The 19,458-nt window shown below is 41.3% G+C and overlaps 3 protein-coding genes across 3 annotated transcripts; 1 reads left to right on the top strand and 2 right to left on the bottom strand.

Annotated features, from left to right (window-relative positions):
- The first annotated feature begins 5,600 nt into the window (after positions 1 to 5,600).
- On the top strand, positions 5,601 to 6,881 carry LOC124045641 (small integral membrane protein 4). The gene is made up of 2 exons (XM_046365090.1): positions 5,601 to 5,937; positions 6,549 to 6,881. The coding sequence occupies exons 1-2, from the start codon at positions 5,781 to 5,783 to the stop codon at positions 6,638 to 6,640; spliced, it is 249 nt and encodes an 82-aa protein (XP_046221046.1). The 5' UTR covers positions 5,601 to 5,780; the 3' UTR covers positions 6,641 to 6,881.
- Positions 6,739 to 9,504, bottom strand: ognb (osteoglycin, paralog b). The gene is made up of 6 exons (XM_046365088.1): positions 9,304 to 9,504; positions 8,846 to 8,927; positions 8,379 to 8,543; positions 8,042 to 8,244; positions 7,752 to 7,844; positions 6,739 to 7,578 (listed from the first exon to the last, which is right to left on the bottom strand). Exons 1-6 carry the CDS (start codon positions 9,400 to 9,402, stop codon positions 7,408 to 7,410), a joined length of 813 nt encoding a protein of 270 aa, XP_046221044.1. The 5' UTR covers positions 9,403 to 9,504; the 3' UTR covers positions 6,739 to 7,407.
- A 2,060-nt stretch (positions 9,505 to 11,564) lies between these two features.
- LOC124045640 (protein BTG1-like) lies at positions 11,565 to 14,199 on the bottom strand. The gene is made up of 2 exons (XM_046365089.1): positions 13,643 to 14,199; positions 11,565 to 13,495 (listed from the first exon to the last, which is right to left on the bottom strand). Exons 1-2 carry the CDS (start codon positions 13,758 to 13,760, stop codon positions 13,149 to 13,151), a joined length of 465 nt encoding a protein of 154 aa, XP_046221045.1. The 5' UTR covers positions 13,761 to 14,199; the 3' UTR covers positions 11,565 to 13,148.
- Between the last annotated feature and the right edge of the window lie 5,259 nt (positions 14,200 to 19,458).

The raw sequence follows: 19,458 nt of genomic DNA on the forward strand, positions 1-19,458 counted from the left end.
AAGTGCCTGCGCCTCATGAAGATGGATTACTGGGCTGAAGACTCTAACAACAAGTGGCTATTTATACATAAATGATGGAACTTTATGGACCAAATCAGTCATTTATTGTCGAACTGGGATTCCTAGGAGTGCCTAGGAATCTTCTGATGAAGATCATCAAAGGTAAGTGAATATTTATGGGGTTGTTCCTAACTTTGTTGATTCCAAAATGGCGGATATTCCTCTGGCTGTTTTGGGTTCTGAGCGCTGTTCTCAGATTATGCTTTTTCCGTGAAGTTTTAAAAAAATCTGTCACAGCGGTTTCATTAAGGAGAAGTATAGCTTTAATTCTGTGAATAACACTAGTATCTTTTATTAATGTTTATTATGACTATTTCTTCAAAATCGCCGGATGTTTTGGAATCAAAACATTACTGCACATAAGGCGCCAATGTAAACTGAGATTTTTGGATATAAATATGCACATCGAACAAAACATGCATGTATTGTGTAACATGATGTCCTATGAGTGTCATCTGAAGATCATCAAAGCTTAGTGATAAATTTGATCTATATTTGTGCTTTTTGTGACTGCTATCTTTGGCTGGAAAAATGGCTGTGTTTTGACTTGGCGGTGATCTAGCATAATCATATGTTGTGCTTCAGCTGTAAATCATTTTTTAAATCTGACACGATGGGTAGATTAACAAGATGTCCAATACAGCAAATGAAATATAAACATGGTCATTTGTGAAAGTTACATATTTCTAAAAAATATTTTAGAATTTTGCGCGCTGCCTTTTCAGCGGAATGTTGTCGAGTGCGCTAGAAAGGTTAACATTTGTCTTAAGAATATTGCTAGCAGTAATAATTTGTCATACATTAAATAGTTTGTTTGGATTTCCTGATTCAGAAATGTCCTAAACTAAACTGTTCTGGTCTGTCCTCTCTCAAGGTTATGGCGAAGATGACCACAGATGGTATCTCGATGCACGGAAGGGATAATTCAACCAAGAAAGTGAGCCTCACCACCTCTAACCATCTGAAGTAATAGCAACAATGGCGTTCACCTCTTCTTCCTGAGTCCAAGCTAGCAACCTGTACACAGCATTCAGTTGAAGCGATCAACTGGCCTTTTCTCTCATGCCTTTTCTCTCAGGAGTGCGACATGAGTCCACGTGGAGTGAGCATGGAGAGAGAACCTGTCCAAACTTCTCTCATGCTGCTTGTCTACTTGGTAGGAAAATGTACAAGACATAATGGACCATAAAGGACAGTGGCGGCTCAGGTGGGTGATTTGTCTGCTTGGGAAAATCAGATCATTATCAAGGGCCATCCAATTTGAACATGTGCCATTGGGAGGACAAACTGAAATAATATCTAAAGAAGAAAATGAAGAAACACCAGAAGAATGAGTGCTGGGGGAGGGGTTAACCATGCTCGTCAAAAATTGTTCATTTGGAGTATCAGGTTAATTGTGGAGGTCTGCAAACTGCATAGTAATTTAGACAAATGCATTGAGACACCGATCTGTCATTAACATACAACTCGCGTCAAAAGCTCCAGCTGTAATGTCATTGCCAAAATCCATGAATGAAATAGTGTAATGAAGCATAAAGTGCATTCGGAAAGTAATCAGACACCTTCACTTTTCCCCATTTTGTTACATTACAGCCTTATTCTAAAAAAATATGTTTTTTAAAATCCTCATCAATCTACACACAAAAAATAATGACAAAGCAAAAACAGGTTTATAGACATTTTTGCAAATTTATATAAAAAGATACCTTATTTAAATAACTATTCAAACCCCTTGTTATGAGATGCAGAATATTGCTCAGGTGCATTGTTTCCATTGATCATCCTTGAAATGTTTCTACAACTTGATTGGAGTCCACCTGTGGTAAATTAAATTGATTGGACATGATTTGGAAAGGCACACACCTGTCTATATAAGGTCCCACAGTTGGTTTTTGCTCTGACATGCACTGTCAAGACATGAGGTTGAAGGAATTGTCCGATGAGCTCCAAGACCGGATTGGGTCGAGGCACAGATCTGGAGAAGGGTACCAAAAATATTCTGCAGAATTGAAGGTCCCCAAGATCAGTGGCCTCCATCATTCTTAAATGGAAGATGTTTTGAACCCAAAAGATTCTTCCCAGAGCTGGCTGCTCGGCCAACCTGAGCAATCGGAGGAGAAGGGCCTTGGTCAGGCAGGTGAACAAGAACCTGATGGTCACTCTGACGGAGCTCCAGAGTTCCTCTATGGAGTTGGGAAGAACCTTCCAGAAGGAGAACCATCTCTGCAGCACTCTACCAATCAGGTAGATTCTTGAAGAACATAACTTGTTTTTTCAACTGTCTTACCCCATCAGAAACCAATATATAAGCTTGTTTTACTCCAATGTTTGGAAACAAAGTAAATGTAAACAAACACTATATAGCCTCAACATGGTTGAAATTATAATTTTGATATCATAGATGGTCAGTCATTTTATGATGCCAAAATGCATCATACTGGCTGTATTTATGTATTTTGAAAGTTATATCTTAATGTTTACTGCTGACTTGCAAAATATATTGGTACTGTATCAACAATGGTCTAGGCTAATTAAACTAATAGAAAAATATATTTTTCTGTGGAGTTTTCTTTTAAGATACTTGGACGCTTCTGCCTCTTGTCACTTGCTCAGCTGTGTAGGCATACTGTTGCAAGCTAAATTAGGGTTAAGTTTAGGAGTTAGGTTAAAGGGTTAGGATTAAGGGAGAGAGATTAGCTAAAAGAGTTAAGGTTAAGGGTTAGCGAACATGCTAAGTAGTAGCAACCTTTGGGTTGCTAGATGTTCTTGTTATACCCTGCCATGACGTTAGCCTGTTGGAGGTTTATGACCCCCATAAATACCTTTCCCCTTTTTCCTCTCTCTACTCTACCGATGTGACTATTGAAAATCCCTTTGTTAACATTGAGAGTCTGGTAATATCAAAAGGTGGGAAACTAAACCATATTTCGGTAATCCAACCAGTTGAAAATGTGCGTTGGTACTTAATGAATATGATGTCAGATCAGTTGGCGTCTGAGACATAATTACTGATGATAGGACGACATAAACTTTATCTTGTAAATTCTACACATTCTAGTTATCAGATTCACATGGAATTGTTGTGCAATTTAAATATTTAAATATTTAACTATTTGTGAAAAGACAAAATGTAATTTTAGCTTATAAAGGAGAGGGTTGGTTGTCATAGAGTAAACTCTGCACACTCGCCAGCTTTCAAGTCTACCTTCAACACGTGTTGAAGTTGCCTGAAGGAAACATGTGAAGTGAACAGATTTTGGTTGTAAACTATGAAACACGCCCTTCTTTCACCACTGTATAAACCCTTTGATGAAAATTCAACTTCCTGTTCTAAGGACGTGAGGACTTGCTGTACCGTGTTGAAAGGACAAAGACCTACTATACCAGCCAGAATATTGCACGAGCTTAAAAGTATGGCAACCTGGTATGAACTTTGAACTCTTATTCACTCCAGGAGTGATACCCACTCCGCCATCTAAACGTGGGCTAGGAGAGGACGGACAGAGTATCCATTCTACCACACGATGACTGTACTACCAAGTAGCCGTTTTATTCTTCAAAGGACAACCCGGTCTTCCATCTACGACCAACCGATCGAAGTGCAGCTCAGAGTAAATATTTATTGTGTTTTCTTTTTCCAAATGGGCAGTTATTTAGAATGCATAAAATACTGTATTTACGATAGCATACCTGTCTACGGCTTGATAGACACAAAACCCATTTTGTTCTTCAGTCTTCCTGCTCTTTCATTCAAACCCAACCCCCTTTCTTTGTGTAACCAGCCGTCATATATGTTCCGTCTGCTAGGGACGTTTTCCTTTATGACATAATTTGTAATCAATGTATGATCCATTCTGTGTAGATGTAATTCTGTGGGATTATTTAGGTATTTAGTAAATAAATAATTAAACTAAATGTTGTATTGCTGATTTAACTTGTTAGCCAGGGTTCATGAAGATAACCAAGAATTTACAACTTTCAGAGGAGACTAAATAAGGTGACGATTAAATATTGACTGCTATTGAGGTAAAAGATTATCAGGTCTTTAAGAGTTTATTTGGAAGATAACAGCTCTATAAACATTATTTCGTGGTGCTCTGACTTTCTAGTTAATTATTTATCTGATTAGCGTAATCAAGTAATATTAATTACAGAGAAATTATTTTATAGAATAGCATGTCATATCACTTAATCCGGCATAGACAAAGACACGACAACCCCTACTCATCCACACCGACCAGCCACCCTGCTTTAGTGTTTTTTAAGTAACCATATGTAACCATATCAAATGTAAAATAGCATATTATTTTGAGTGTCCTATATTTATATTTACTATGTTACGTCTAGTCTACAAGACCAGGCTGTTAATTTTCGCATGGTGGGCAGTTGTCACGTATGAGTTACGACACTAGGAGGCTATATCAACCCTTTCACATTTTTTTGCACATCCCTCTCTAAGGTGTTGAGGTTGGTGATTATAGATCTTCCTCTGGGAAATGAGGAAGGAAACCTTTCTATGTCAGCATACCCCTAAAATACAGATTAGGGATCTGAGGAAGACAACCTGCTTGTGTCAGCATACCCCTGAGGTACAGATTGGGGATGTGAGGAAGATAACCTGTCTGTGCCAGTGTACCCCAGAGAGACAGGCTCATTATGCTTCAAAAATATTCTGGGTTTATCAGAGGTTCTAAAGCTACATCAAATATATTAATTTGATGTATAACACATAGATAAGTAACAAGGTATTTTGAGAATATTAAATATTCTGACATTTGGCTAAATACTGTTTAAGTAGTGCCATCTAATTAGAGACAATGAGCCAAGTCACCAGGTGTGCATTATTTGTGCCACATTTGAACCTGGATGCTTTAATAATATGAAGGTAGTGCAGAAGCTTGATATCAGCGCAGATGTATTGCCTTTGTATTGCACTACAAGCTTCTTTTTAACTTGTGCACTGACCTGTGTTTTCACTGTTATTATAATTCATACATTTTTGAAAGCTTGCAAGGATTTATTGTTCTCAGACAAAAATACATTTGTTGGTCTGGTTGACAACTGCTTTAACCAAATATGCTCTTTGAGGTACACTGCACACAAAGGCCAGTAATTTGCATCCTCTGAGGGATGCACAGTCTCCATTGGCAAACCAACCCACCTGAACAGGTGGTATCAGATATGCTCAATAATTGCTGAATTAAAGAGGAAATTCTACCCTGCTTGCACCTGGTGAACACCTTATGACATAAATACCTATTACACTCAGGATGAAGGAAAACTATTTGAACATTTAAAAAACTATATATAGGATATTAATCCATAATTGTATTCTGATGTGGTTATAATACATTGTAAGACTTGTCATAAGCATGTATAATCCCTCATCTCATACATCAAGCTATCTTGATGGTGGTTGATAATTTTTTGGTACGGGGAGTAGGAAGTTGGATATCTTGTTGGTAGTTGAATATCTTTGGTAAGAGCGTGACGTCACGTGTACCAATGAAAACGCTTAAATATATGACGTCTGCAACGCCATCTTCTCTTATGCAGCATCGTGATAAAGACAGTGGTAAAGGACAAAGTCGCCATGCATGGTATGCAATAAAGTAACATAAGAGATCATTAACTGCAATTTACTTAGTCTGTATGCTACCTTGCTTGCTACTTAGGTAATTGAAAATACTGTGAGTGTTAAAACACGAGGAACAGAAGAGATGTTTCAGAGGAAGAGTCAAAATATCAAGTACTTCCTGAGTCTTGTGCCAGGGAAACGTCGCTTTGGAGTGTACAGATTTCTGCCCGTCTTCTTCTGTATTGGAGGTGTGATGGAATGGGTCATGATCAACGTGAGGATAGGAAGGGAGACATTCTGTAAGTATTCAAACCTCTGGCTGATTTTATCTGTACTGTCAAACTAGCGCACACGATTGAAGCATCACTGTATGTGGATGTACGTACAGTAGAACTGCTGCTTTGCCAAGAGCCCAGACTTCTACTGTTGTAACATGGGGTGGTGGTTAACGTTAGTGCACTGGCCCTGTACGTTTCTGTTTTAACCCACATTCCGGTTGTTCACTACAGTGGTGTCAACACTGGGATAGTCCTTGATATCTCAGCCCTTTTAATGGAGATACGTTGTGTGTGGATGCATAGAAGGGAGTGTGACTGTGGCCTCCCAATGTGAGTACTACCTCTGCCACAAGAGCCCAGGCTTGTATGGTGCTTGTCCTGAAACCAAAGGGTCACTAATTCAAACCCTGCTCCAGTTGTTCCTCTGAAATCGACACTGTAGTATAAATTGGATTCAGACAACTTGGGCTACTGCTGAGGTTACAGTCAATACAAGTCTGTTGGTCCTTTTCAAAAAGCTAAGATTGTGCAATTAAGTCAATGGTTGAGCTACTGTAAAGAGTTTAATCAATTTTTAATTATAGAATCAGTTAACCATTCTTCTGTTTCATTCATCTCCATTTCTCCCTCAGATGATGTCTACAGAAGAAAGAAGTCAGAGAGGGAATACCAGCAGAAGATCGAGGATGGATTGATTGTACTTACTAAACCAGTAGCCAAGTGAATTACTGAACCAGTAGCCACTATAATGGAAGTAGAACACTTGAGATGTGATCGGGACACAAACACTGGTCTTTGCATTGCAATGGACTCGAGGCAAACTTTTCTGGATGGTTCAAAAGACTGATATTTAATGAAAACATGTTTATTTATGTACTCTTTATGATACTGAGCTTGATGAAACATTTTTCAGAGCCAAATGTGACAACGTGATATTTGTCTAATAAAGGTTACATTACTCAGTGGAGGCATCGCAGTGTCGTTTTAATCATTTTATATTATAAACATTTACGTCAAATTACATGTTATACCCATTTAAAATATAGGTAAACAGTTTCAAATGTTGGCAAATTGTAGTTACTTTATGTACATTTATTAGCCATTATTATTTAAAGTAGATGAATGCAACAGATGCAATTTCCAGATGTGTTATTGGAAATATAAAACATTGATAAAAAATGGTCAAAAGAGTATTGTGCATATAGTTATGTTGTGTAAGAACTCCTGTCCTACTTAAGAGGACACCAATTTAACCAATCATGGCTGGTAAGATGACCTAAGAGACATTCAATTGTAACTTACAAAACAAACACATTTCTCATATTACATAGCGCTGCTCTATATATCGTAACATACCAGTACACACTTCTCATATTACATGCCACTGCTGCGCTATGGTCTATTGACTTGTGTATTACATTAGTTGGCCCTTTTCACAAGGGAACCCCTCACTGTAGTATTGTGGTCCTCACTAGACTGTATCCCACTGGTTCAGTGGTATGGTCCAATGGGCAGGGCCCTGAGGCAAACAAAGCTGTTGGGATGCTTGGCCAGCATCAGAGGGTTGCCATCCAGTCTCACCTCCTCCATGTTGGCTCTGATGTACTGAGTGTTGTTGCCTTGGCAGAAGGTCTCATCCGATAGCGTGGTGATCTTATTGTTCTGCAGGGGGAGTAGATTAGAAGACAGATGTTGGTTGGTAAAAACTTTTTTGTTTCGTTTTTTACAATATCCATTTGCCAGCACCTGCATTTATACTCTAAAATGTGTTGTTAGGTGAAAGATACATATTTGTCTAAACATTATTGCTGTGTGAGCCAAAGTTGTAAACAGACATATAGGTGCACAATGTGGAGACTCTCTGGAAGTTGTGGGATTGCCTCCAGCTCGTTATTGCCAAGGTAGAGGTACGCCATCTTGGTGAGTTTCTGAGAAAAGAGTTTTGATGTTTTGTTGACATACTACAGGGTATTTCAGGTAAGATTCATGTTTGGCATAGAAATTGTTGTTGAAATTCTATTGACATTCAATGCAACCATTACTCAGACTGTAAAATGTTACTGTATGTAAAAAAAATATATATATAGTGTTTGCTCCAGAATCTTGGACTGACTTTCTGGCTTACCTTAAAAGCGGTTGACTTTATACCCTTGGTTTTAAGCTGGTTGTAATTGGCATTGAAGGATATGAGTTTGGCAGGTAACATGGGTAGTTTGGCCAGCTTGTTCTCTGAGAGATTGAGCTCTTCAAGGAGGGCAAGCTTTGAGAAAGCTCCGTCTTCTATCTCAGAGATGAGGTTCCCAGTCAGATCGATTCTTCTCAAAGTTGCTATAAAATGTTAAAGACCATAAACTTTAGATGTTAACTAAAAAGGTTTGAGTGATAAGTGAATAACATCTTAATGTTTAATTTTCATTTTATTTTTGAGTCCACGGTGTTCCAAAGCTACTCTAATCACTAACCAATGTCTGCAAAGTCTTTGTTGGTGATTTTTGTGATTTTGTTGTAGCGTGCGTAGAGATAGGCAGTTTCCTTGGGCAGGGATGGAACTGCTGTCATCTCAGGGGAGACCTCCTCACAGTATACTGACCCAGTCAGACACACACACAGTAGGCACGTGGGCAGCTCTGAAATCCATAGCCATGTCCTTTTAAATGCATTCTCCTTCAGCAATGACTTCCAAGTTTTCCTATCGATCAGCCAAGTAATCCCTTCCTGTATTCATCTCTCTTCATTCTTTATAGAAACCTAACATAAACGTGTGCCATAGTAGTCACCGGGGCACTACATGTAACATTCCTGCTGTAATGTGTGGTTGTTTAATGCATTCACAAAGGGGAAAACAGCTCATTAGACCTAGCACATGGCCTTAATAAATAAGTGATTGTGAATGCCTTTTCTCCAGTGTGTCTCGAGAGAATAAACTCACCACCCTCATCTTTCGGAGCTGCTGCTGGGCTTGTATCTGAGTCTCCAGTGGTGTCATAGTCTGGGATGGTCACAACCTCTTTCTGTGGAATTGTTTAGAAGAAATGTCTCCAGATCACTTCACAAGAGAAGACATAAGCTGGCTATTTTATTTCACACCAACTGAGTTTTCCTAACGGTCTGATTATCTGCTAAGCAAGTATTTATAATCTCAGACACCAATGTATAGTCTTCACAGACTAATGTATGTTGAGTCATCATTTAGGCAGGGATAGGGTTTGGCACCTGGTGTGTGGGACTTTTACAACTCTCATATGCAAACTTTAAGCTTTATAGTTGTATTATAGATTCTGCTAAATGTTTTGAGGTATGGATCCTGCCTCAAAAAACACATTCTCATAAACTCTAAACAAAATCAAATAATCATGAATTTGCCCAAAAACATTTACAAAAGATTACCTTAGGTTTCCTTGCTTCCATGTATCCATTTCTTGCTGCAGAAGAGAGCATCCACGGTACCAGAATAATGGTGAAAAACAAAGTCCTCAGGTCTATCATTGTGTCTAACAGCTGGGATGGGAGCAGAACCGTACTGAGGACAGAGGGGTAGGGCTGTGAGTACTGGGCTGAGATCTGAGTGAGCAGGAGAATTTTCCATCCAGTTTTAAAGAAAAGCTGCTGGTGGAGTATTAAGTAAGACTAGGAAACAAACCTTAACCCAATATTTGCTGTCAAAGTAGCCTTCTCATCTCATCAGTTTTGACAGCTTTTGGAAATTGGCATGTTTTAGAAAATTGTGAAATCTGACAGTAGGCCTTGGATGCATGTCATTTCAGGTTAAACCACACCGGTTCATAACATTTGAAAATAAAACATTAAACTCTAATGGTTTTCAGCCAAACATAAATGTATTTATTTTTCTTGTAACAAACCTTGATGTTATGGTTTCTCTATCAACAATGGACTCGTGTTGGGCAGGATCATGGTTGTGTTCAGTAGGCACGAAAATGGGAAAAATGCATGTTCTTATTGGACATTCATTCCTCCTGTTTAGTGCCCACTGAACACAACCCAGTTGATTGAGGCGTCTGTATGTTAAGAGGGTAAGGCTGCCATTGTAAGCTCAGGTGTATTCATTACGCCAATTGTTATGGATGTTTATGGACGAGAAAATGATGAAAAGATAAACGTGTATATCAAGAGTGTAAAATGCAAGTAAAACCCATTTGTTTGCCTTATTATTGTTTTTATGCAACTTGTCAGAGACCCTTGCATCCCTATACATTCAATCATTGTGTTGGAAAGGTTCACTTTGAAATAAAAAGAAGACCGTTGTCCCTTTAGGATGGACTGGCAAACCCCTGTGCTGTGTATGTTGGAAAAAAAAGTTGGAAAAAGTTAATGGAAAAAGGCTGGCTTTTAAAAACAAGAACTATTTATCTGGAAAATACTGACTGGTGTGGACAGAGTGCGGAGAGAGAGAGAGAGAGAGAACTTAAACGTAAAGAGCAGTGGGATATGATTACTGGAATTTTGGACAGAACTCTTTTGCATGAAGTGATTATAAAATCTAATGCCAAAGCAAGCAATGAAGAAAGGAATGTATTCTTCTTACTAACACCTTCCTTTCTGACTTAACTCCTACAAAAATGTTTACCCTGGTCTCTCGTGGTGTTATTTGGAAATGTTTTGTGTAGAAGCGTTTGTTACAAGTCAGCATCTACTGTCTGAACCTCCTATAATTTTTCAGAGTGCAGGTGTCCATCCAGTTGCTCAAACTTGGTTCATGTGAGAAAAATAGTTTTACTTGAGAGCTTGTCCAACTATGGGAGCAGCCAATATTAAGACAAATGCAAACCTAAAAGTATGTGTAAGGCTTGTTTAAACTGTTGCGCTCAAACTAGGCTGTACACATAAAAAATTGAACTATCTCTCTTTTGCTTCTATACAAATTAAAAACATTCCTCATCCTAAGTACCTTGACAGTTTTCCTACATTTCGCACCATTTTCCATGAAAATATATACAAGGTTTTCCTCTGGCTGTTCTCATGTTTTTCCATGCCTCATTTTTCCAATTGGCAGGGTTTATGTGAGATATTTAAAATCATTTTAATGCAATAACATTATGGTGTAATTTCCATTATTATTAGCATTATTATATTCATCATACTCTGTGCACTTTTGCAAAGCAATCTCACTTATATTCAAGGGTGATGAGAATTTTGGCTATATTTTTATAAAGTAGATGTGTGGTCCTAGAAGTGAATTCCCAGAGTGAGACATATCATGTTAATATGTGATACAGTAGATACAAACATGCTTCTATAGTTTTTGTGTAAGGTGTGACTGACCATTTCCCCCCCATAGTTTATTCCCCATTTATTTGCTATTCAGAATCTTGGACTCCATGAGCATGTGGATATGATTTGATTACTTAAACAGAGGTGTACTTTCACTGAAGTCTGCTTTAGACATAAAAAGAGGTTTAATGGGAGTCTTTGTAGAATCTGCTGCACAGGACAAGTCGTACCTAGACACTGAAACTGTGTTGCCCTTTTATGACTGCCTGTCTTATTGAAAAAAGGTAAGTATGTGGAAATGGTTCATTGCTGTAACAGATCAAATGAATGATAAACAAGTTACTTTGGCAAGAGCAGAGATTCAAGCCTTTTGGGTCCATATCATCTCACTTCAGGGACAACAAACCAGCCAAAACAAATGCTTTTTAAAATTTTATATTATGCTTATTACTGATCAATTATTTGTTTTAGACAAAAGCATATTGTTTCACTCCCATTGAGAGCAGTCGATGGAAATAACTGTAGATGGAAATACCAAACCAAAAGAAAAAGTCATCTCTGATGGTATGCAACGGCAAATATGTTCCCCTAAAAAGTATTCTACAATTGCTAGCAGCTGTTTATCATACATCTGCTTTGTCGATGAGAATCTGAAGCTTCAGTTTACTTCCCAAGCTTCATTCCTTGAGTGTGTGCTGGTTTTCTTCCTGACCAATTACTGTCCGTCTTAGTCAATTCTTTTTGCTCTTTACAGACTAGAAATGCAATTTCTCAACCTCATTGCAGGTGTAGGGTTACACCGTCCATTGTGCTCCTCCTGTGCTCATTTCCTTGCCACCATTTCACTCTTCTCTATCATTACAAAATCTGTTTTATTCATAAATCAACTGAGTGCCTGCGATACTGACCCCTAAGTTGGAGTGGTCAAACATGCTTGTCACTGCTCCTTTGCCTTTCGTGAAGGGATGGAAGATCAGAACCTCTAATACAATCTGATAATACGTGGGGTCAGTATGTTAAGTCAGCTGCAGCTCAGGCTCCAAGTGACCTAAATATCCCGCCATCTAACAACTTATCTTCAACCTGATCAACACCTGGGGTGTATTCATTGCTTCTTTCAACAGAAATGGTTTACTATCCAAACAACTGCAAACAGAATGAAACAAGGAGGGACCTACCAGAATTTATCCAATAGAAACTTGTTTTGTAGCAAATGGTTTGTTGCAGAACATTTAGCAACAATTGGCGTAATGAATACACCTGAGCTTACAATGGCAGCCTTACCCTCTAACATACAGACGCCACAATCAACTGGGTTGTGTTCAGTGGGCACTGAACAGGAGGAATGAATGTCCAATAAGAACATGCATTTTCATGCCTACTGAACACATGATCCTGCCCAACACGAGTCCATTGTTGATAGAGGAACAGTTGCTTTTGAGGAATTTATTACAAATACAACTAATTGTAATATAAATCTATACAATTTTTGCTTCAGGACAGTACTTCAGTTACAGATCATGGAACTAACGGAAAACAATTTAGCATTTTCACGAGTCACAACAAACAGGGTGTGGCAGTAATACTCAAATCTTTAAAGGGATACTTTGGGGTTTTGGCCATGAAACCCTTTATCTACTTCCCCAGAGTAAGATGATCTCATGGGTACCATTTATGTCTCTGCATGCAGTATGAAGGAAGTTGCTAATGACTGGAAGTCTATGGTATCTGCTAGCATGCTAACAGATACCCATAAACAAATTGTCCAGTCATTGTGCGAACACTAGTTACCATTGGCTTACAAAACTAGCTTTAACTTCCTTCATACCTGACACAGATATATAGAAATGGTATCCACGAGTTAATCTGACACTAGGGAAGTAGAAAAAGAGCCTTATTGGCAAAATCCCTAAGAATCCCTTTTAATGTCTTAATAACATCCACATGTGGGGCAGAACTGATACAGTAGTGCACAGAGAAAGCTCTGAACATAAAAAAAAATATTAGCTTGATACGGTCATCATGAACGAATTGGAGGGGCTTGGCCTTCCAAATCTCAGTTCTTCCTTGCAGCTGACCATGTCTGTTGTGTTGGCATTAGTTGGCACTGGTGGAGTGGACTCGTAGAGGATGCAGATGGAGCCATCCTCTCCTATCCGATAGGACACCTCGTACGGATCGACCCACATCGTCAGTTCACTGGGCAGGAGTGAGAAGAGTTGTTCTCGAGTGAGTCCAATGGTGCAAGCTGCTTGGCCAATCAAGGGGTCCATTTTGTGGTTGATCCTGAGACATCTGTACCCCGAGCCTTTGCATGGAGCCTGGGGGAACCAGTGGTGTTGGTAGTGCTCTGTAAGAGGGCAATGAGAGCAAAGCATTAGACCCAGCTCAGAGGTAATTAAGCTAGTTTGCTTAATAGTAACTAACTAGTAGTCTATAGGCTCTGAAATGTCAACAACACAACAATGGCTTTTACATAGCTAGCTACATACTCTACCTGCTAAAGCTTCCTCCAAGGAATGGGTGAACACTTTCAGTAGGTCTTCCGACAAGTATCCAGTTGCTCTCAGCAATCTGGCAACAAAGCTGGCCGCTGTTGAGACTTCAGTTTTCATTTTCGAAGCAATGCTATTTATCTCATCAGCCAGACGTTGAATAGCAACGAGCCCAAGTTGGCTCTATATCCGAAATGTCAAGCTAAATGTAGACTTTCCTCCGTTGAAACAAGGCTACACAACAAGGTCCAGAGACAACCAGTTACCGTTTGTCTTTCTTTTGTCCAGTTGTAAAAGCTAGCTAACGTCAGTTGCAAAACGGAAGCCACAATAATTTACTGAGACAATGTAGGGTTAGGAGCTACAATTTGGCACCTACCAAACGTCCAATAATTTGATTGGATCTAGTGAAAATAAAGAAATCACTTTAGATATAAAACATTTTCAGATAATTAATTTAATGTTCATAGAATATGATAACTTCACCCCTTAGCTGCTAAACATTAGTTTTGCGTCACAAAGCCACATCTACCAATCAGACCAAACGTTGTTTAAATGACGTCACAAAGCTTCTTTCTCTATGGTGACGCAGCACCTCAATCGAAGAACTCAATCACAGCGCCACCTGTGAGTTTAAAAAATATACTACATCAAATACCACCTTTTACAGCTCAGGCCAAAAGCTCTTTCTTGCGGCACTTTACTATTTCTAAACTAAAGCAAGGCATACACCTAATATTGCACACCCTTTTCAGACTACTGAACTGAACTGACCCAGCCAAGCTTTACTATGCCAACCTGATTACACATTCATAGTGCGAGAGAGGGAGAGAGCTCTATTATCTATTTATTTTTTATCTTATTTTTTATTATCTATTTCACTTGCTTTGGGAATGTAAACATATGTTTCCCATGCCATCCTGAGTGAGTCTGATCACACCTCTTCAAACTGTCCTGCAGATGAGGATAGTCCACAGATCCACAAAAACAAATCAATTTCTGATAAACTCCCATATCTACTATCTAATTCCACAGTGTGCCATCACAGCAGCAAGATTTGTGACCTGTTGCCACAAGAAAAGGGCAGCCAGTGAAGAACAAACACCATTGTAAATACAACCCATATTTATGCTTATTTATTTTCCCTTGTGTACTTTAACCATTTGTACATAGTTACACTGTATATATATAATTTGACATTTGTAATGTCTTTATTGTTTTGAAACTTCTGTATGTGTAATGTTTACTGTTAATTTTGATTGTTCATTTTACTTTTGCATATTATCTACCTCACTTGCTTTGGCAATGTTAACACATGTTTCCCATGCCAATAAAGCCACTTGAATTGAAATTGAATTGTCACCCCACCCAGTACTAAACATACCCAGGTCAAACAACTGCACTGCTCCTCCATCATTGAGAGGGATAAATTCACAGAGCTGGAGAGGGACATGGTGGAGCTCAGAGAGCTAGTCCACACAATCCAGGCAGAACAAACTCACAAAACCGACCAGCACAACAACACGCCCCCAACAAGACCCGGAGGGCAGAAGGTGGAGATGGACGGCTGTCAGAGAGCTGGCTGCTCTACGGACTGAGGTGAGAGAACTTAAAGAGGCACACATTGGCACTGAATGAGGTGAGAAAGCTGAGGTGTGAAAGAGAGCAAGACACTCCCCCAGAGAAGCCAGCAGAACAGCCCACCTCAGACCCGGACCACATCCTCAACACCACAACGGGACAGACAACACAGGACACACCAACCCAAAAGACACCCCCCGCTAACAGCCCCCCTGTCAGCTCCCCTGATAGCTCTCTTGACAACCCACACACATCCACTGAGGACACACAAAAGCCAGAGATTGTGCTCCTCATTGACTCAAATGGCAAATACATTCAAGAGGTTAAACATTTTCCCAAACACAAAGTGGCTAAACTCTGGTGCCCAAACACTAGGCATGCCCTGGAGCTGTTGTCAGAGGGCAGACTAGGGTCCCCCAGCCACATCATAATTCACACAGGCACAAATGACCTGAAGGCCCAGCAGGAAAGGGTGGCCACAGCACTCAAGGGAGTGACTGAAAAAGCTTATTTCACTTTCCCCAACGCACATCTCCAACATGCTACCACAAAAAAACATTCACCCTGTCACCATACAGCGGGTGAATGCAAGAACCTAATGTCTACCTGGCCCACCACCATCCTGGATTTAAACTGCCTTTACGACCAGGTCCACCTACAATGCATGTCATGACTCCTACCGAAGATGGCTCCCCTTCCTGTTCGGGTGGCGCTCGGTGATCGTCGTGTTTGGGGCATTTGTTTTGGTTGGTGTCTGTTGACCGTTGTGGTGCATTAAAAGTTAGCGCTACCCTGAACTCTCTGCTTTCTACACCTGACTTCTTCCCCACTACACCCGAGCGTTACAGAATGCCTCACCTTTAATATGGAGTCAGCAGGAGCAGCTGCCAAACCCCTCCCATCGATGGAGGAACATGTCCTCCACCACACCACCGTCCTCCATCGGATAGGATCGGCGATGGAGAGAATGGGAGACAATTGGTCTCCTCTCTGCACCTTTGGTTCCTCCAGCGCTGGATCCACCTTCTCCTCCCTCCCCTCAGGCTTCGGCGCTCTCCGTCTTGCGCTCCCGAGGGATTATGATGGAGCAGCGGTGGGTGTCAGGGGTTCTTACTCCAACTTGAACTGTACCTGGCGACCGTGAGGCCCACTCCCTCGGGAGCGGAGAGGGTGAGTGTCCTCGTCTCCTGCCTGACGGGTCGTGCTCTGGAGTGGGCAAACGCGGTCTGGAATGGCCCAGACTCGGCGAAGGAGCACTACCCAGAATTCATCCGCCGCTTTCGTGCCGTGTTTGATCACCCTTCAGAGGGCCAAGTGACTGTTCCACCTTAGGCAGGAGAAGAGGAGCGCACATGATTACGCGTTGGAGTACCGGACCTTGGCCGCTGGGTGGAACGACAGGGCCCTGATAGACCATTACCGGTGAGGTCTCCGGGAGGACATCTGCAGGGAGCTAGCATGTCGGGACACCGCTCTCTCCCTTGATGAACTCATAGACATGTCTATCCGGCTGGACAATTTGCTGGCTGCACGCGGGCGTTCGGAGAGGGTCCTGTTCGTTCCACCACCTAGCACTCCGCTCCCATTCCTATGGAGTTAGGGGGGGCCGTGCAGAGGGGTACCGGAGGAGGAGGCTCCCCCTTCACCAGCTGTGGTCGGAGAGGACACACTGACGATCGGTGCTGGGGGGGCCCGTCTGGGAGTCGAGACGCCAGCTGGAACACTTCTCGGGCACCCCAGGTGAGTCAGCACCAAACTCACCCAGAACCGTTTCATGTGTCTCTCCTCAGGCCGGTGGTAGCTGGTCCCCTGCAGGACGATGAGGTTCCGGAGGTCCCTCCGCCCCCTCTGGTCATCGAAGGGTCCCGGCGTACACGATACGGGCCATTCTGGACTCGAGACGCCGGGTGAGGGGCCTGCAGTACCTCGTGGACTGGGAGGGGTACGGTCCGGAGGAGAGGTGCTGGGTACCGGTTGGGGACATCTTGGACCCGCCTGCTGGTTGTGCGGGATTATTCGATGTACATGTGTACACGTCTGTATGTCATGGTTGTCCGTGTGTTTGAGTTTTTGCTGGACTGTTTTAGTCCCCGTGTTTGGGGAATTTGTTTTGGTTGGTTGTCTGTTCACCGTTGTGGTGCATTAAAAGTTAGCGCTACCCCGAACTCTCTGCTTCCTGCGCCTGACTTTTTCCCCACTACATCCCGGGCGTTACAATGCAGCAATCCCAACTTTTGCCAGGACCCTGAAGGATGTCACCCTCAACCGTTGCCCCAGCACCTCACACAGGAGCAACAGAGTAACGGACACCCCGCCCAGACCAGCGAGACACCCTCCCAGACCTGCGAGACCCCCTCCCGAAGGACCTGCACAAAGAGAACCCATGCCAAGAGGACCTACACCCAGACCACAGCATCACCAGCCAACCAGCTACGACCACACAAAGCAAACCCTGGCCACACCCTGTATAGCCCCCCCATATCAAACCTATTCCCCTTCTGCCCATCCCATGTCCCCCGCCCCTGTGACAAGGACCTCAACATGGCAACAGGACATATGCCTAGGCCGTGAGCAGAGTAACAGGCCCAGCCTATTACACCCGCCCAAGCCCCATCCTGCGACCTAAGAGGTATGGGGCGGCAGGGTAGCCTAGTGGTTAGAGCGTTGGACTAGCAGCCGAAAGGTTGCAAGTTCAAATCCCCGAGCTGATAAGGTACAAATCTGTCGTTCTGCCCCTGAACAGGCAGTTAACCTACTAGTTCCTAGGCCGTCATTGAAAATAATAATTTGTTCTTAACTGACTTGCCTAGTTAAATAAAGGTTAAAAAAATATATTTTAAAAATGCATCAGATGCTCAACATGCTCTGCTCACACCTACTGTGATGGTCCAGGCCTAAACTACACTAGACACAATGGAACACAAATCGTTTACTATCTCATCCTGAAATATACAAGATCTGAGGTATGCCTTTGTCCTAAAGAATAGGAACCCAGACTTCATCAAAGAAATTGGAAATACAGACATTGACATCCTACAAGAACCATGGTATAAAAGAGACAGACCCACTGGTTTGCCTGATAGGTTACAGAGACCTGGTAGTCCCATCCACCAAACTACCAGGTGTGAAACATAGAATTAACTCAGGGGGTATGCTAATTAGAGCAGACCTAACCCACTTTATCACTGACTTCAACCCAGAGTCTCTTAGAGCGTTCACAGTCAGTCCACTGACACCCCTATCAGATCACACTCTACTTGAACAGAGCTATGCTCAATCATGAAGCATCAAAGCCAAAGGAACTGAATAATATTAAGAAATACAATAGCTGGAAGGAAAGTAGTGTGTAAATATACCAAAAAACAATTAGGAAACAGCAAATTGAATCCCTTCTAAATAATTTTCGTGACAAAATGTTTCACTGTAATAGTGAAGGAGTAAACTTGGCAGTAGAAAACCTAAACAGTCAATTTGACCTCTCAGCTTCCCTATCAAATCTAAAAATGTCAAGCAGATAAACTAAAAAAAATAACAACAATGACAAATGGTTTGATGAAGAATGCAAAAACCAATGAAAATATCCTCAATGCACAACGTAAAACACCAAATAATGCATGCAGAGCAGAATTAGGCCGATAACCGCTAATTATCGAAATCCATAAAAGAGACGTTAAATTCTACAACCAGGTGGTGCCAGGTGCTGCTTTTAGGTAAAAGGAAGCGATTCCCAAACCTTCCATAACAAAGCCTACAGAGAAATTAACCTGGAGAAGAGCCCCCTAAGCAAGCTGGTCACAAACAAAAACAGACCCCACAGAGCCCCAGGACAGCAACACAATTAGACCCAACCAAATCATGAGAAAACAAAAAGAGAATTACTTTACATTTACATTTAAGTCATTTAGCAGACGCTCTTATCCAGAGCGACTTACAAATTACTTGACACATTGTAAAGAATATATGAAAAAACAGAGCAAAATGGAATGATATTTGCCCCTAAACAGAGAGTACAGGGTGTCAAAATACCTAACCACTGTGACTGACCCATAATTAAGGAAAGATTTGACTATGTACAGACTCAGTGAGCATAGCCTTGCTATTGAGAAAGGCCGCCGAAGGCAGACCTCGCTCTCAAGAGAAGACAGGCTATGTGTGTCATGTTTTGTCTTATATTGTCTTGTCATTTTGCTTTTCCTTCTGTTCGTTTTCCCCCTGCTGGTCTTTTTAGGTTCGTTCC

This window comes from Oncorhynchus gorbuscha, linkage group LG10, assembly GCF_021184085.1.
Source record: "Oncorhynchus gorbuscha isolate QuinsamMale2020 ecotype Even-year linkage group LG10, OgorEven_v1.0, whole genome shotgun sequence".
NCBI lineage: Eukaryota > Metazoa > Chordata > Actinopteri > Salmoniformes > Salmonidae > Oncorhynchus > Oncorhynchus gorbuscha.

Bases quoted from the DNA above. Each gene is read 5' to 3' on its own strand.
- ognb (XM_046365088.1), bottom strand. From the start codon at position 9,402: ATGATAGACCTGAGGACTTTGTTTTTCACCATTATTCTGGTACCGTGG. The intron at 8,928-9,303 runs GTAATCTTTTGT...ACAATTCCACAG, and splicing joins TGGAAGCAAGGAAACCTAAG to AAAGAGGTTGTGACCATCCC. The intron at 8,544-8,845 runs GTGAGTTTATTC...TATGGATTTCAG, and splicing joins AGCTCCGAAAGATGAGGGTG to AGCTGCCCACGTGCCTACTG.
- LOC124045640 (XM_046365089.1), bottom strand. From the start codon at position 13,760: ATGAAAACTGAAGTCTCAACAGCGGCCAGCTTTGTTGCCAGATTGCTG. The intron at 13,496-13,642 runs GTAGAGTATGTA...GCCCTCTTACAG, and splicing joins CTTGGAGGAAGCTTTAGCAG to AGCACTACCAACACCACTGG.
- LOC124045641 (XM_046365090.1), top strand. From the start codon at position 5,781: ATGTTTCAGAGGAAGAGTCAAAATATCAAGTACTTCCTGAGTCTTGTG. The intron at 5,938-6,548 runs GTAAGTATTCAA...TTTCTCCCTCAG, and splicing joins GATAGGAAGGGAGACATTCT to ATGATGTCTACAGAAGAAAG.